This window comes from Tarenaya hassleriana, unplaced genomic scaffold (genome assembly GCF_000463585.1).
Source record: "Tarenaya hassleriana unplaced genomic scaffold, ASM46358v1 Cleome22, whole genome shotgun sequence".
Classification (NCBI taxonomy): Eukaryota; Viridiplantae; Streptophyta; class Magnoliopsida; order Brassicales; family Cleomaceae; genus Tarenaya; species Tarenaya hassleriana.
In genome coordinates, this window is record NW_010965541.1 from 1,204,330 (window position 1) to 1,221,642 (window position 17,313).

The 17,313-nt window shown below is 41.8% G+C and overlaps 4 protein-coding genes across 5 annotated transcripts in view; 3 read left to right on the plus strand and 1 right to left on the minus strand.

Annotated features, from left to right (window-relative positions):
* The window catches only part of LOC104814956 (pathogenesis-related protein 5), a 3,041-nt gene extending 1,773 nt beyond the window's left edge, over positions 1-1,268 (plus strand). Inside the window, exons 2-3 of the mRNA XM_019202696.1 lie at positions 17-334; positions 469-1,268. Of these exons, the coding sequence (XP_019058241.1) occupies positions 17-334; positions 469-985 (835 nt within the window). The 3' untranslated portion in view covers positions 986-1,268. The remainder of the gene's footprint in view (positions 1-16; positions 335-468) is intronic.
* A 415-nt stretch (positions 1,269-1,683) lies between these two features.
* LOC104814958 lies at positions 1,684-3,678 on the plus strand. Its single transcript, XM_010543216.1, has 6 exons — positions 1,684-2,027; positions 2,310-2,425; positions 2,791-2,914; positions 3,011-3,159; positions 3,270-3,332; positions 3,435-3,678. The coding sequence occupies exons 1-6, from the start codon at positions 1,731-1,733 to the stop codon at positions 3,472-3,474; spliced, it is 789 nt and encodes a 262-aa protein (XP_010541518.1). The 5' UTR covers positions 1,684-1,730; the 3' UTR covers positions 3,475-3,678.
* Positions 3,679-4,214: 536 nt separating this feature from the next.
* LOC104814959 (autophagy-related protein 13a) lies at positions 4,215-7,557 on the plus strand. 2 transcript variants are annotated; one of them, XM_010543218.1, is made up of 4 exons: positions 4,215-4,350; positions 4,560-5,969; positions 6,072-6,253; positions 7,074-7,557. In XM_010543218.1, the coding sequence occupies exons 2-4, from the start codon at positions 4,665-4,667 to the stop codon at positions 7,378-7,380; spliced, it is 1,794 nt and encodes a 597-aa protein (XP_010541520.1). In that variant the 5' UTR covers positions 4,215-4,350; positions 4,560-4,664; the 3' UTR covers positions 7,381-7,557. The 2 variants fall into 2 exon arrangements, with proteins under 2 accessions (XP_010541520.1, XP_010541521.1); XM_010543219.1 differs by adding an exon at positions 6,844-6,991 and having other exon boundaries at positions 4,215-5,969; positions 7,074-7,167.
* A 274-nt stretch (positions 7,558-7,831) lies between these two features.
* Positions 7,832-17,282, minus strand: LOC104814960. The gene is made up of 22 exons (XM_010543221.2): positions 17,182-17,282; positions 16,811-17,057; positions 16,645-16,729; positions 16,415-16,454; positions 16,084-16,332; positions 15,739-15,838; positions 15,586-15,660; positions 14,912-15,010; positions 14,437-14,553; positions 14,234-14,349; positions 14,050-14,149; positions 13,066-13,424; positions 12,357-12,687; positions 11,715-11,926; positions 11,116-11,334; positions 10,639-10,825; positions 10,245-10,483; positions 9,805-9,897; positions 9,627-9,728; positions 9,086-9,443; positions 8,774-8,911; positions 7,832-8,673 (listed from the first exon to the last, which is right to left on the minus strand). The coding sequence occupies exons 2-22, from the start codon at positions 16,940-16,942 to the stop codon at positions 8,056-8,058; spliced, it is 3,969 nt and encodes a 1,322-aa protein (XP_010541523.1). The 5' UTR covers positions 16,943-17,057; positions 17,182-17,282; the 3' UTR covers positions 7,832-8,055.
* Between the last annotated feature and the right edge of the window lie 31 nt (positions 17,283-17,313).

The following is a 17,313-nucleotide window of genomic DNA, read 5'->3' on the forward strand; positions in this document are numbered from 1 at the left end:
AACTGTCGACACGTGGAGCGGTTGGAGCATGTAACGCCACCGGCTGTGTAGCTGATCTTAACCTGGGATGTCCGAAGGAGCTTCAGGTGGTGGGGAAGGAGGAGGAAGAGGGAGGAGTTGTTGCATGCAAGAGCGCATGCGAGGCATTTGGATCAGACCAGTACTGTTGCAGCGGCCAGTTTGCGAACCCAAACACATGCCGTCCGTCTTTCTACTCTACGGTCTTCAAGAAAGCTTGTCCTAGAGCTTATAGCTATGCCTACGATGATGGAACCAGCACTTTCACCTGCAAGGCTTCAGAATATGCTATCATTTTCTGCCCCGTTACTAATAGGTGGTGTTATATACGGCCTTTCATGGTTATAAGATCTCCATGGGATCAAGTCTTAATAATTTTAATCAGCGAGGACGTGTATCTCTCTCAGGTAAGTTCTGATTGATTAATGATTTTTCATGATTCAAATGCAGGATAAAACGACCCGGCAACCAATTCTCGGCTCCTCCTACCGAGGAGGGTCAGAACGGGCAATTCATGGCTCCACCGACTCCGAACACAGCAATGCCAACTCAGAATCCGAATGGTCAGTATATGTCTCCTCCCCCAGCTCAGGGCACAGTCGTACCACCACAGAATCAGAATCAGGACGGACCGTTTGTCGCTCCCCCAACACAAAATACTGCGACACCGACGCAAAATCAAGATCCGAACGGCCAGGTCATGGCTCCCCCAACTCAGAATCAGAATCAGGACGGACCGTTTGTGGCTCCCCCAACACAAAATACTGCGACACCGACGCAGAATCAAGATCCAAACTGCCAGGTCATGGCTCCCCCAACCCAGAATCAGAATCCGGGTGGTGGGGGGATGGGGAGAGTTGTGGAGATGCAATCCTCTTCATCAGAGATAACAGTTCATCGTGTCCAGTTTTCCATGCTTACTGCCATCTGTTTCATTGCACTGAGGCAGTTCGGCCCCATGGAATGAAACTTTTATTCAGGCCCTTTTGCCTTTCGGTAGAGAGGAGGCGTTGTCCTCGGGAGAAGCACATACAGAGATACGTAAACGACGGAAATTCAGAAGAAACCGGAAAGATATTTCTATTCGTTCGTGTTATTGTTAGTGTAACACATACACGCATATGGCTGGTTGGTATCAGTGAGTGAATGAAGAGTATTGCTCTATATGATGATAACACGAAGCCACCACGGCCTATGCAACAATAATGATTTTATTGTTCTTGGTGCTGTGCTGTGCTTTGCGTTGCTTTCGTGCCTCCTTTTTCTGGTTGGGTCTTTTCTTTTGCGGGTTTACTTCTATTATTTTCCCGGATTCCTAAAGGTACAAAACTTCTTTGTTCAGTTTCCTGACTGTTTGGTCACGAGGGAGATAATATCCCGATGTGGTGTATCAAATCCCAATGGGTCCAAAAACATGGCATAGCAAACCCATATGCTCATATTGTAAAGAAACCATTTTCTTTACTGCAGATCTGCCGAAAAAAATCATAACTTTCAAAAAAATGAAAAAGAAAAAAAGAAAAACAAACGAGCCACAAAACAGGCTTTAGAGACAAGCCCAATAGCCCAACAATAGCAAAAATGCCCATTAGAAGCCCAATGGCTGCTGAAAGCGAGGGCGAGGGTGGGGACTGGGAAGAGAGATAAGAAGCGAAACCAAAGAAGGACAGACAAATCGCGAAGACGTAGACAGTGGTTGGAGAAGAGAGAAGATGGGGATAGGCGGAGGTGGAGGAGCAAAGCAGCCGACTGGAGAGATGTTTGCGGTGGCCAATCTGATGAGGGAACAGCAGAACCCAATTCAGCAGTTTCAGGTGAAATTCAAGGAGGTGGAGAGTGGGTTCAAGTCTTGGTTGTCCAAGCAGTCTTTGCCCGTCGAAGCCGCCATCGTCTCCGCCATGAGCGGTGTTCAGGGAGCTTTCATCGGCGGTCTCATGGGCACTCTCTCCCCAGAAATGCCTCAGCCGGGTCTCGACCCTCAAGCTATGGCTTCCTTCAAGCAAGCTCAGGTGATTGATTTCCCCATGAACCCTAACCCCCTTTTTCCTTCGCTTTTCATATCGGTTTCTGTAGTCTCGGGTTTATTTTCCACGGTTTTGTGACGAACCATCATCTAACTTTGCGATTTTAATCTGACCCTTTATCGAGTTTCATGGGTTTTACATGGAAATTGTTCGACGCCGGGTTTGCTCTTGGTCGAAGTTTACGAGTTTCGTTCAGGGATTTTGGGATTTTACCGTGTTTTCCTGCTTCTGCGATTCATGGAACTGGCTGGCGTTATTCTTTTGTAGGCTCTTGTTGGCGGGCCATTGGTCCAAGCTCGGAACTTTGCTGCGATTACCGGTGTAAATGCAGGCATAGCGTGCATTATGAAACGGCTTAGAGGCAAGGAGGATCTTGAGTCTGCGTGAGTATCATTTGCAAGCTTTTATCATCTTCCAATTTTCCTTGAAAGGTTCTCTCTAGTTCGCGCTGCTGCTGAATCTTGTCTCCTCCTAGTGTAGCTTGCTATAAGCTTATACTAGTTTGAGCCGATTCCTAGTTCTGATAATTCAACAACCATTTGTACTCAGTCCCACCCATTGGAACCTTGCCTCCAGCTCTGCTGTACGAGCTTTCATCCTTTGGCTCTGAAGTAGCTGACAGCACATGTGATCTATAACTATAACTAGTGTTTATACTTCCATTTCTCTTGTTTCTATTTGTTTGTCTGTTTGTTTGTTGAGATTTGTGATCTGGGTTATCCAAGAGTATAATGATTTAGCCTTGCAGTGTGGTTGCGGCATTAGGATCTGGGGCAGCTTATTCTTTGGTAAGCTCAGGCTTGCAAGGACAGCCTGTCAACGCCATCACCACCGCAGCCGGTTTTGCGCTCTTCCAAGGATTGTTTTTCAAGGTCAATGCTCAGATTGCAAACTTACAGCTGAACCATTTGCACATTCTTTCTTTTTCTTCTCTCTAAAAAAACAGATTCTTTATCCGCGTAATCCAGTTGGGAGAAAGGTTCTCTAAACCAACCGCTGAGGACCCGTATTACGCCCAGGCAAGATCCATGCTGTTGAAGCTGGGCCTTGAGAAATACGAGAAGAATTTCAAGAAGGGCTTGTTAAATGACTCCACCTTGCGTCTGCTCACTGACAGGTAAAAATTGGGTTAAAGTTTGGAGCTTTTCGGTTCTTGAACAGTTTAAACTTTCCTGTATCATCATCATCATCATCTGTGATTCTTCTGCTTGGTATTGTTTTCGCCAGCGCGCTAAGAGACGTGAATATCCCGCCGGGGCCAAGACTTCTGATACTGGACCACGTTCAGAGGTTTGAATCCAGCTGCTTCAAGCTTTAGACATGGTCAAATCCAAATTATGAATTCAGATCACTTAATGGAAGTCTTGCTCATGTCTGCGTGTGTTGTTACAGGGACCCTGAGTTGAAAGGGAAGAAAGGAAGCAGAGGCTGAGCCATTTTTGTCTCCTGTTAATGTGGTTTTAAGGATCTCTCAAATCACATAATGTTTTCTTCTATTTTTTTTGGGGGCTGTTGTTAGGAAGAACTTCGGTTGAAATTTCCGAGGATGTCCTTTTCTAGTATTATGCTTTACCTCTTCACAAGCTGTGCTTGAGAAATTTCGAGATTTAAATCTTAATAACCTCTCTTGCGTGTCGTTGAGATCCGTCAAGGGAAATTGTGAAGTCTAAAATTTATGGAAAATTTCATAAAAATATCAAAGTTTATCCTAAATACCCTAATTTTTAAATTATTAAATAAATTGTTCGATTTGTAATAATTAAATACGACAACGACGGTAATCTACAACAGGGTTAATTTGTACTAACAGATAACGAATTGGTATTTATTTAGAATAATTTAAATAAATTGGAGTATTTATTTAGTAATTTGAAAATTAGGTATTTATGTATCAGCCTTATGTTTCTTTTAGGCCCATAGACATATGTATCCAAACTATTTACACGCTCGGTCTTAGCGCGTGGATTTCAATTTCATAAAGCGCCAATCAAATTAAGCCAATTGTCATGACCAGGTAAGCTGTTTTTTTTTTGTAATTGGACAGAAATGGAAGGGTAAAAGTGGAAACACAAGTAGCCGAAAACGCGTGTACGTTTTTCATTGGAGAGTCTCTCGCCGGTTTTCTCATTTGATTTATTTATTTTCTTTCTTTTAAATTATTCCCTGTGCTAGTGTCTACGTCTACGTGTGTTCCTTCTAGCTCTGATTCAGAAACTCGATTTATTCGTCGTCTTTGCAAGCTCGGATACGCCATCTTTGACGTCCCCAGTTTCTACGTTGAGCTTCTTCGATCTCTCTCTCTCGCACGGTAACCTTGGAATCGATTTTTCCCTCGTCTTCTTCCGATTTCCATGATCCATTGTTCTCGTTCTTTTTTCGGTTTCTGCTGCATTAACATCGAAGGTTTCTTGTCCTCTGACGATGTAGATTAAGATTTCTATTTGATCACTGTATTTTGAACTGGATCTTGTCTCTTCGTTCTCGAAACAACGATCTGTGATCTGGGTTTTTTGTCAGATCTCTTAGGAATTCGAATTCGGAGCCGGCCTTGGGTACGTGGGAGCATGATCCTTTTGGAAATCTGTGTTCATTTGGTTTTTAGAGTCTAGGGTTTGTGGGAAAATGGATTTTCCGGGAAATTCGCTCTCGGATTCTGGGAAACTGGAGCAGATTGTTTCTCACTTCTTCCCAAAGGCATTGCACATAGTCCTCGAGTCTAGAATTCCTTCGTTGCAAGTCCGTGGTCGCTCTCGCGATCGTTTTTCGGCTGCAAATGTCAAAAAGAGTGACAAATGGTTCAATCTGGTGATGGGAGACCGTCCTGCTGCACTAGAGAAACTGCATTCTTGGCATAGGAATATCATGGATTCTATGATCATTGATATAATTCTCGTTCATCCGGCTTCCTCCAATAATCTGGACAATAATGAAAATTACACGGCTTCATCATCATCATCATCATCTTCCGAGACAGTCATCGAGAGATGGGTTGTTCAGTATGAGAATCCATTGATCATGTCACCTCAGAGTGCTGAACCTTCTTTGCCTTACCAGAAGGTTTACAAGAAGTCCATCCTTCTGCTGCGCTCTCTTTACTCACAAACACGGCTTCTCCCTGCTTACCGTGTCTCCCGACAGCTCAGTTCTTCCATGGCCGCTTCTGGGTTTGACCTTGTTTACAAAGTTTCGTCTTTCAGTGATATGTTCTCTGGTTCAGAAACAGAGACAATGAAGGAGTACCGTTTTGCACCTGTCGAAGTGCCTCCTGGTCACCTTTGTGTCTCAGTGACTTACCGATCTAACCTTTCTGATTTCAATCTTGGTGCTTACATCACATTGCCTCCGAGGATCATCACAGATTATGTGGGGAGTCCTACCACAGACCCCATGAGATATTTCCCTTCTGTAGGGAAGGGAATTCATGCCACGTCCTTTCCGATAAGGGCTGGACTGCCTCCATTGTCTGGTTCATCTGAGCGTCCACATAGCTGGACCAGTGGCTTTCACAGACCGGTGGCTCAGTTCACTCCAAGCCAATCTCTAGCTGGAGCTTCACACGCTTATTCTCATCATTTGCCATCAGGATTTAATGATTTCCACTCTCCACGTAGTGACGTCTTTCATGAAAATTACCAGGTTTCGCCTCCATTTTCGCTGTCTGCTTCTCCCTCTACACCCACATACCTTTCAAGTAGTAACCTGCGGCCAGGAACCGCACCCGTGACCATTCCCTCCACAGCCACATTCAACAGACACGTTACATCTAACTTTCCTGACCCAAGTAAGAATTCTCTGCCACCTTTCTCCCCCAAAAGCACGAGACGCTCTCCCTCGTCACAGGACTCTCTTCCGGGAATTGCATTGTACAGGAGTTCGAGAAGTGGAGAGTCTCCCTCTGGATTAATGAATCACTATTCAACCCATAAGGTAATTTTCATTTTATTGTTCATTCTAAATGGAAGTAGGAGCTCACATTTCTTTACCTTATTTCATCCGATAAGTTTATTTTTTTTTAAACTAACCTTTCAGGTGACAAGAGACAGCAAATGTGATTCGGGCCGCTTCTCAGGAGTGTTGTCTTCGAGTGGCTCACCAAGATTTGGGTTTTCTAGGAGCCCCAGTAGATTATCTTCCCAAGAAGATTTGGATGACCCTGATTGCTCATGTCCTTTTGATTTTGATGACGTTGATGAACCAGGATCTCAAGCCAGGTAATAATTGGTTTTGCCTCTGTCATCCCCTGAAAGATGGTGGCCAAGTGATATCATGATCTAACTTAATGCCCTGAAATATTAAACTTCTCTTGAGTTTGCATTAGTTTGAACTTCTAATGAATAAGAATTAAGAGATGAACATTCACAATGACTCTAGGAAACAAAGTTTCATTCAGGTAAATGAACACCACAAGGGAATCTCTGGACTCGAAAATTGTTCAATATAGAAATCCTGAACTTGTCTAATTTATCCTCCTTAGAGACCATATCCTCTCTTTCATTTCTTTGTTTTCTGCTATTCTTTTTCATGTCATCCTCCTCCATTAGTAGGGTTTGTGGGAGAAAGTTCCATCCGGCTAGTTTTGTTGGAAATCATTCATGACTCACGGTCCCTAGCAATTGTATTAGCTTTTCTGTTTGCACGTTTTATTACCAGTTTTGGCATGTTCATAATCACCTCAGACGCATTTTGTGGTTATATGCCAAAATTTATGAAGAAAGAAGAGCTGCAAAATTGTCCATATCTTCTACTGTTTATTCAATGCATTAAGAATGTTAGGAACATTCAGAACTCTGCTGCCCCCCAGGTTTCAAGTGTCCATAACCATCTCGGTGAGTGAGATACATTTAAAGAAAGGATCATGGGATTGCTTTCTGGTCTCTCGGTTAGACAAAAAAGCACCATCAAACAGACAAGAAGGGGTCTTTAGAGGAATCATTAGATCGGGATTTTTGGTAATAGAACTGCAGTGCAGTGGGTCTAATCTGATCTGATTTTAAGTTTTTTTATAACATAACTATCGTTGCTCTTGTGCAGCCACCATAGCCTTGATCGAAAAAAACCCCAGAGTATGACATCGCAGTCGCTGCCGATATCAAGGAAGTCGCAGGACGCAGCGGTGGGAGTTCTGGTCCACATGCTGAAGACAGCACCGCCATTGAGACAAGACACGAGCTCTTACATGTCAATGTCCGGTCAGAGAGAAGGGTATGGTGCGGATTCTGAAATCTCCATGGCTCGAAGCACAGCTGATGCATTGGAAGAGCTCAGAAGTTACAAGCAACTTAAGGACTTGCTCCTCTCCAACTCCTCCAAGACTGGAGGAACTAGTACTGTCCACTGATATCATTATCATATTTGGCGTCAGATGAAGAAAGATGTGGTTATTGAATTTTTTGTAAATACGAAACGGATTACGCATACATATGATCAACCAAACTTTGGATATTTGAACTGATTTGTATAATTTGGTTTGCTGATGGATTTATCTTTGAATCGGAATGTACAGGCTCGTTTCCTACACTACAGAGCTTTCTTCCTCTGGCTACAAAACTTCTCCTAAGTGTTGGCTTCAAGTAACAGCAACACTTTCATAGTTTCTGAAATTTGTGATTTTGACCATTTGAAGACGCAGCAGCAGTAGCTACCTTCTACACCCTTTTTTTTTCTTAATAATTGGAAAAATGGTGTCATCTGAATTATTGAATATTAACACAGGCGTATTTGTTGAGCATAAATAACAATATAAACTATGGTTAAAAAAAAAAAAAAAGAAAAAAGACCAAAGGCTGGAATAGGTGTTTGTAGTGGTGAGACCGTACTACACTTCCAACAAATTCACGTATCTCAGAGAGAGGTTCAACAGTGACAACTACAACACAAACCATCGAGTAGTAACAGCACGGAAAGGCAAAACGTTCATGTTTCTAATGATGTAGTCACAAAACTCGAATGAGCACATCTTTACACGCTCTGCTCATGTTTCATGAACGATCTTTCATTTAGCAATTCAACTAACTTAGACATTCAAGAAATCCAGATCTTTCGTATAGTCTCTTGCAGGAGCTACGGCTTCTTGCTTCTCAGCTGCTTGTTCACTCTCCGACTCACTTTCGGGTGAGGTTTTCTTGCTTTCCTCTACAGCTGCAGTGGTTTCGGGGGTCGGGCTTGAGAAGGAAGCGGTTTTATCTTCTGAAGAAACTTCCTCCTTTTCTACCGGAGGCTCGGGTTCAGTCTCTGACGCTGGTTCAGTCTCGGCTGCTGCTTCGGGCGCTGGAGCAGCAGGAGGGACGGGTTCTGGTGCGGCTGACTCAACAGGAGCGGCTTGTGGCGCTTCGGAGGAAGGAGGTGCTTCGATTTGCAATGGCTTAGTTGGTTCTTGCTGTGAAGTTTTCTGGATGGGTGGAGGTTTTTTCTGGGTAGAAATGGAAGCGAAGATGGACGACATTCCCGGAGGCAGTATCTCAATGGGTGGTTTCCGGGAAGCATCGGACAAACTCGTAAGCTTGGGATCCTCGAGGGAGGCGAGGAATGCACTCGCCGCATCGGTTTTTGAAGATGGCGCCTGCTCAACTTCCTTCTGCAGAGTTTTGTTCCAAGCCTGTACCAAATTCTTTAACGTTGGACGACCATGTGCCTGCATGATCAAGTCGGTTATAAAATTCAGAATTTCAAGTATTTACAAAAAACCAAAAAACAAGCAAAAACTAAGTTCAGACGAAGGAGATCGATCATACATGGGCATGAAGCACAGCTTCTGCGAGCATTCCCGTGTCTTGCCATGCTTTCTCCATGAGAGCATTGTCCCCCAAAACTGCAGCTGAAAATGCAGCTTCACGCCCCATGCCTATGGAGATCAGATTGTTTATCAGACCCTGCAGCAAAATTAATTGTTCTTAAATTAAGGCCATAGTAGATCGATGTAGGCCAATACACCTATGAGAATTTCATTACCACGAATTCTTCCATCTCTTGTTACAGGAACTTGTCATTTGAAAAGTTTCATATATTTTAAATAGAAACAGAAGGAAAGAGAGATTGTTAAGTACACTTAGGCGTGTCAATTCTCCATGATTTGCTAGGCGTAAAGCAAGCCCTCGTAAGTCATCACCGCGCAATGCACCTTTCACTGAACCTGCAGTGGCCAACCTTTTGAGCGCTTCGCGAGCAATATCAGCTTGTCCAGTGGCATCTGCAGCATCAATAAGGTCCAGAAACTCTTTTGCAAACTTCACTATTCCTTGAACAGCCTCGACCACATCTTCTTTCTTAGTTGTTAAAGAAAGAATATCGCTCAAATCGAGACCAGAACCATCCTGCCCAATGTCCCGACTATTGCTCATCGTGAGAAGACATTGAAGAGCCCTCTTGAGATCGTTGCTCTGCATTGCTAGATCAAACTCCAACCTGAGAAGACGCAACTATGTCTTGAGTACATTTTTTAAAACAAGAGGGAAAATAAAACTACAACCACGGATGTAAAAAGGAGCACCAAAATTTGTTTCTTGTGTAGAGAGACTAGGAGAAAAGGGACAATTACGAATGGGCGTGCCAAAATGGTAGTATACTTTCGTTATATGCATCATTTACCTCTTTGATATTCCGGGCAGATGAAGGGCTTCAGTAGCATAGCCCATTCCTAGCATAAACTGTGCTAGATCATCGTGATGCTCTCTTCCGAGCCTACTTGCCCTGCACAAGGAAAAAAAATTAAGCACACCAGGAACTACAAACAGAGATATTCGAGAAAATGAGTAGGTGTTCATACCATTTAACTGCACTGACAGCATCACCATAAGCAGCTAGGCAGCGACAACGGATGCCGGGATGGCTCAGTGATATAGCATGGGCACACATGTACCTGTCAAATAAACGACGGTGGCATACAAATACTTATTTCCTCTTGCAACAACAAAAAATTTTGAGTTTTAATATTTAGTATCACTCAAGTGATCCAAGCGTAAGAAACATGGCATGACATGCTATTTCTTCATAAACGTAACAACGAGGAACGTAATGTGAAACAATTTGTCCGTTCAAGTAGAACAACATTCTGAATGTAGAAATGTCAAAAGTACAAGAAGCAGAATTTAGTATAAGGATCACAATAGCGCTTTTTCAACTTCAGAAAGTAATAAATAGTTATACTGCATAAAACAGGACACGTCTATATGAAGCTCGTTTTCAACTAAGGGTAACTTTTAGTACCTATCAATGAGCCAAAGAACTCCATCCCGTACACCAACAACGACAAGAGGTCCCACTGGTCGTTTTTGCTCCACTGGAAAACGAGTAACAGCCACCGAAACCCCACCACCACCAACAGCTACTTCATTGGCTTTTCTTTCATCCAGCATAGAATCATCTCCATCAACCCTAGATTGTCTCGGCAGTGATAAGAATGGTGGAACAGAGGGAGCATTTTGGAAAGAAGCTAAACGTACCACCTGCAAGACAGAATATGCATAAAGACAGGCCATTAGTTTGACACAATTTGATGTAGATGCAAACAAGTTCACAACACAAAAATACAAGCTTAGATCCAGATAAAATGCTTCAAAAATAGCCATATATATATCAAGCAAGAGAAAGACTAGTCCACCTGCAGCATGGGGGGCCTTAAAGATATCCTTTCATGCTTAACAGTCTGTAGACCTTCTACTGTGATCAAGGCTAACTCTCCATGCTCTGCAACTGCTCTGGCCTGCGCCTCCTTCAGTTTCATCTCCTCTTTCATCTTCCTAGTTTCTATATCGATTTGAGAAACTCCGGCATCCACAAAGACGCATCTGAAGATCAAACATCGCAGAAAATATTAACATCTGTCACCATATAGTTTATCAAGCTCGAAAGCTAAGATTGGGGTAAGTAATGGCGTCCTCTACAAAGTTTGATTCAGAGTTACAATCTATGAAGAACTGGACTGTGTACCACCTTGGTAATAAAATTTTCTTGAATTTCGGTTCAAAGAAGCAGAGTTTTTTACTCAAACCTCTTCTAAATGAGGCTCAACAGTTTGAAGAATCATATTTTTTTAGAATGAACTTGTTTTGTATATAAAATAAAACATTCATCTTACTCAATTGTAGTCGGTGTAACAACAAACAGCTGCCTCCGATGCCAAACAGAGCTAGTAGCATGCGAAATGGCAACATCTCCAAGATATCTATACTGAGGCCGTAGGGAAGATATGACTATATATTGTTGATAAGCAAAAGCACAGTACTCAACCGTTTGGTCCCATGCAGTCCATTCTGGCTGGGGTAATAAACCACCCACTGGCTCAAAAGTCTCCCAACTGCACATTGAAGCTTCCATTAAGATTAAAATGGAACTGAGAAAATTCAAAAAGAAAATTCAAAAAGATACTGCCATACATTTGAAGTAGAAACTAAAAGGGTGCATCTGGGGCAACAATGGAAGAGCTTACACAGTCTAGCTAGTAACTAGAGTATTGTCCATCATTCCATTAAATACAAGCTACTTTTTTACCACTCATACCGGAGTGCCAAAAAAAAAAGAGACAAAAAGGCATACTAGACAGGTAAATTAGCTGATAAAAGAAAAAAGAAACGCCACTAAAATGTACAACAGTCTTCTGCCTGCACCACAGCTTCAGGTAAAAAAGAGAACAAACATAGAGGAGGCTCTCACTGAATTAACTAAATCACAAAGTACCTGTAAAGCTGATAATTTAGGGAAGCAGCATCACTAGATCTGTTAGAAGAAAATCCATCATCATAGTTAGAGAATGAAGAAAGATTGCTGTTTCCAAATCCTGAGAGCGGCATTGATTGAATCGTAGAAATAGCAGTTGCAGCAACAGGACTAATCCTACGGGATGTGCGATAGGCCACACCAAGTAGAGCACCGCCATGTAGACCGATGACCTGTAATGAAAGATTCCAAAGCACAAGATTTTGTTGTTATCTAAGCTAAAATTCAAGCATGACATCCGACCGACATTCTCAATAATTTGGAAGCCAGTATCTCAGATTTTTGTCAATCGTCAATCAAGAACTTAATTATGCTCATGTTAATTCGTTAAGTTCTTAGAAGCGTTTATATGTTAATTATTTAATAAAACTATAACATAAAAGTTTAGAAGCATTTATAGGTTAGATATCTAATAACATGGATCTTCTCAATGGATGATAGACCTGAAATATGTACAGCAGAAGCCACAATAAATGCATTATTGGTTTCGATATATAAACGATAGCGGTCTAGGTAAGCTCTTGCTAGTTGCTCTGGGGTCTAGGGTGTATAAAACAACAAACAAGATTACAGAAAACAATAATTCAAGGAAAGGACTCATACTGGTTCAGAGCGACCCCCAACGGATCTCATGAGTATGTTTGATGTACCATCATCCAAGAGAATACGGACTTGGACAGTAGCTGATGAAGCTGCACTAGCGGCTGCAGCGGCAGCTTGACCTGCGGCTGCAGCGGCTTCTTTAGCCCTTCGTGATGAACCACCTTTTGGGATTATAGGCATTCTCGGAGGTAATGCAGATTCCAATATTGCAAATCTATCGCGGCATGTATCCCAAGCCAAAAGCCTCGCACTTCCAGAATCAACAACGGACCAGTCACTAACCTTGTAGATAGAGAAGTATGGTATGTCAGGCCATACAACTGCAAGATACCTGCAACCAGAATAGTTGGTATATAAGAAGACAGACAATTAAAATGTTACATACAACAAGACAACATTTTCTTTTCTTCATATTCATGCAGCACGAGATTAGTAGCTTCAGGCTCCTCAGAAGGACATGATTAACAGGGATATGCCATTTAAAATATTTTACATGTATGTTAGGTAGGACGCAGTATTTCAGGAAAGGAGAAAGTTCATGAAACAAGGGCAATTACTTCATATGACAGATGACATATTAGCCTGCAAGCAGTATGAAACTAAAAACAGTATTTCAAGGAACAAATATAATCATCTTGCTTAAAACATACACAATGATTCGTCTCAAAATAGAACCAGAAGACTAAAGAGGGGAGCCCAAGTAACTTACTTTCCAGAACTGCTTACAGACAGAACAGAGTATGAATCATGTGGAACAGGCGTACTGATATGCTTTTTAGTTTGCTTTACAATTAATGATTCACTGGAGTCTCCCTTGAACCTTCCTGTCTCAGCCAAGGAGCTATTATTTCCAAGGGAAGGGTTGGCTGAGTTGGATAGCTGAAAGTTCAGCATTTTAAGTTCCCTTTCAATGATATACACAGCAGAATGCTCCCTACTTTCGGACGGTGTTGGAAGCGGAGCTGCAGATGGTAGGGCTCTAGGATCAAATTCGCTAACTATAATACCAGCATTAGTGCCTGTCGCGACAAGGTGAGGCTGGAGAGGATGTGCAACCATACAATAGACCTGAAATTGGAATTAATGAGTTGCCAAGGGATTCTACTATAAATCTCTGGAAGCAGATGGAGAAAAGAACAAACATTCTATGCTATTATAATTAACAAATCAACCAGAAATTTTGATCAATGGAGATCAACTAGCTACTCCAAAGAGACAATTAATCCAAAATTATTGTAGGTATATATAATGCATATGTTTCCTTCAGCCTGAACGATTATCTGGCGTCATCTAATATCATAAAGATGATGATTTTCCACCACAAAATCATAATACATGCAGGTTTCAAAAGAACAAGCATTCCGCAATCTTCTTCTACAGAGGATAGGACAAAAAACACAAGATACTGCTCTGGAAGAAGCAAAAAATATCATGTATGTAACCGAGCATTTCTTTGTTAATCCTGGTCTAAATTAGTGGGAAAGAATTTGTGATGGCATGTGAAGTTCTGTATACTAGAAAACATGAAAGTGCTGATGTAATATACAGATGACAGGGCAGAAAAAAGTCACAAGTTCTTCAAGGTTTCATCACTGATGATATATTGACATAACTTCCACGATGGTGGGATGCATAAGCCATTTGAGTGGTTTCATTTCTCTAAAATAAAACAATATAAGAAAGAACCGATTACCCTAAGTTTCTTGTGTGTTGCAAGCACTTGGGGAGGAACCAGGGATGAAAGTTCACATAATGGCCTTGTCAGTGCTGAATAGGTGGGATGTTCAATAGACCTGTGAAAAGTCAAACAACTAGCTACTCAATCAAGAAACATAGATTTTACCATAGACAATTAACAATCTCCTAATCAAGCATACCATATGTGTGAATCTTTGACACAGGTTAAAATATCAAGATTTGGAGCTCGAGGGTGACACCAAGAAGCAATGCTATGGCATGCTAGCTTTGAGACAGGTTTAATTCTTCGCAATTCCTGTCGAGGAAAGGGTGACATGCATATTGAGCAAAGAAACTGAAAGCAATATAAAAGCCCATACAAATGAGAAATGTGAAACATTACCTTAAATGTCATTGTGTCCCATATGGCCAATGTCTTATCAGCACCAATTGTAATCAACTGCGGAGCACTGCCACTTACCCTTGACAGCTCAACAGCCACCACCCCTCCATCATGTGCCTAAGAGAAACAAAATAAGGACATCAGAAGAAAGGAAACAAATGTAACTACAAAATGGATTCTGGAAGGAAAAAGTACTACAAACAGAAATAAAGAGAAATCATAGACTCATTGACAGAGAAGAACAAGACAGGACGGAAGCACCAAGGGAAATCTCAGTGCTAATTATCCTTCATAAATACACGTACATACGTGCACAAATCTACTCCCATGGTTCAATGGAACTAAGAACTAGAAAGCCACCCTCAGCTATATCTCAAATCTGGCCAATCTTGCTATGTCTAGCAACACTTGAGAGGCTATAGTCTCTCTTGAGCTTTTATGAATTTGGAAAGTGTATCCAGTTCCCACAAAATACCTTCAAGCTAAGCTTTGGTACTAGTTCCCTTGAATCAGTACCATGATCTGCACTCCACAATATAAGTAATCCATCACTACCACCTGAAACAAGGAGTGCCTGCAACAGAATTCATAGTTTAAATAGAAACACATGGAAACCAACAGATAAAGAATGACAGGTATCATGAATGGCATATGAATAGTTGAGATGAAACTAGCAATAAATGTTCATCTAGCAGTGTTAAAATAAAGAAAAAATCAAAATAAGTTAATATAAAACCCACAAACTGGAAAAGAGAATGCCACAGTTTACATCCCACCCACTCCCAGCCATAGTGAATGATTCTAAGTTCAAGCAAATAAACCGAGAAAGAGAATCAACCTTTGTAGCACAATTTAAGAAACAAGGTTTAACATAGGAACTTAGGCAAAAGTTTCAAAATGTAAGACAAACTTATGCTTAGCAAGGCCTCCTCAGTTTGAACTTTCTTAAAATGGGACAAATTTCCATGAAGATTGACATGGTTTCCCCTTTCTTTTTTTGCCTTTTTATTTTTCCTCATCCAATCACCTGGAGACTTTGCATATGCTCTCAAAATTAAAGTGGTTGTACTAGACAGTACGAGACAAATAACTCAAAAAAGAAATTGAATGGAATTGAAGAAGGGGCGTTAGTCCAAAACACGTATTTACTTCGCCAGATGATGCAATGAAATTCATCAAGCAGGAAATTGATCCTTTATGCCCTCCTGTGTACCTGCGTACAAGCTGAAAAGAAACGACATAGGGTGTAATTAGGAAGGATAGTTAACAAGAACAAATGCAACAACTTTTGAATGAACAGACCTTCCATGTAATCATTGAAAGCACCCTAATGACACCATCGGATGAACCAAATGCAACCAAGGGGCCATCACCAGCGGATGATCTCGTGAGAAACTCCATGCTGCAAAGAAAGAAAGAGAGCAGCCAACCATCTGAACAACGATCTGGAAAAAAAGGCCTTATAGTAGGCCCTCAAGAAATATCATACTTAAATTCTAGGTTTTAAGTATGGAATACGCACTTCAACTTATGCATAGGATCCATTAGACACAAAGATTGGCCATCTAGTTGGAAGAGCACTGTATCTCCTAGGTACCAGATTCAAAGAAAAAAATGCTCTAAGATGAGAGAAACAGAATAACTCGCCAGAGAAGTGATTTATTGTCAAGCTCCTGCTTTGGCACATCTCGACCACGCATTGTCACCAAGTCCAAGAAAATGGCTTTATTCTCACAACAGATGACCAGAAAATGCCGGCCTTTAGTAGAAGGAGCAGGGGAGGTGAAGCCGGATGTGAGATGATTGACTGCTGATGGAGACTCTGCAGCAGCAGAACGATTGCACCAAAGTTGCCAATAACGCACATCATCATCGTAAAAGTTCACCTGCTTAACACTTGTAGAGGAACAAACTGAAAATAAGTCATTACATTCATTTCGAAAGAGGGTGAATGAATAGCTTCAGAAAAGATCTTTACCTTCCTCCTCGAATGGCTTCTGTGGGTTTCGATTTAGAGTCTGCAGAAAACACAAAAGATAAAACAGAAATCATCTAAAGGGCTAACTGGTTTTCCAAAACACAATGCACACGACGATAAGAGCAGTCCAGACCATGCCTACAGAACGACCAGTCATTAACTAAAGAACAGTAATTTTGGAACGAGTGACCAGATTCCTAACTAGGGGAACAAGTTGAACAATATCTCACCAGATTCTCCCTCAGCAAGCTTCTCTAACTTGGCACCAACCAACCTGCGCTGATCAACTCCACCGGCTTTCAATTCGTAAATCACCTGGAAAATGCCCGTGTTCGTTAGAATCTCGATTAGGGGTCGGATTCGGAGAAGCCCAAGTCAAATCGGAAATCAGACGACCTGACGATGCTCCCAGTTCCAGACAGAGACGTGATCTGAATCATCGGCGGTAACAAGCCACGGATGCGTAGGATGCACCTGTATCTTCACAACCTTACCGTTGGTCTGCCGAAATGCTCTCAGACGCAACATCTTGATCTCTTCTTCAGACCTCCGAGATTCAATTAGACGCAACTGGAGATCTAATTCCCCAATCGCATCTCAGGAAAAATTGCTAAACACGAATTCGAGCTGCACGCTCAAAACTCTAAGAGAACGATTCGGAATAAGCGTCAGATCGGATCCAGTACATTACAATCAGAGATTAGCAAGCAGAGATTGAACGCGAGAGACCCCGTAACGTACGCATGAACCAGAAGAAGAAAACTAACCAGCAGTGCCAACCATGGCGGTCCACCTCGAAGGTCCGACAGATCGGCCCAGTCGGAAGCCCAGAGGGGTTTTATCTTTTTTTTACCACTTTTTTTTTAAAATTTTTTTTATGAAAGAAAAGTAATAACGTT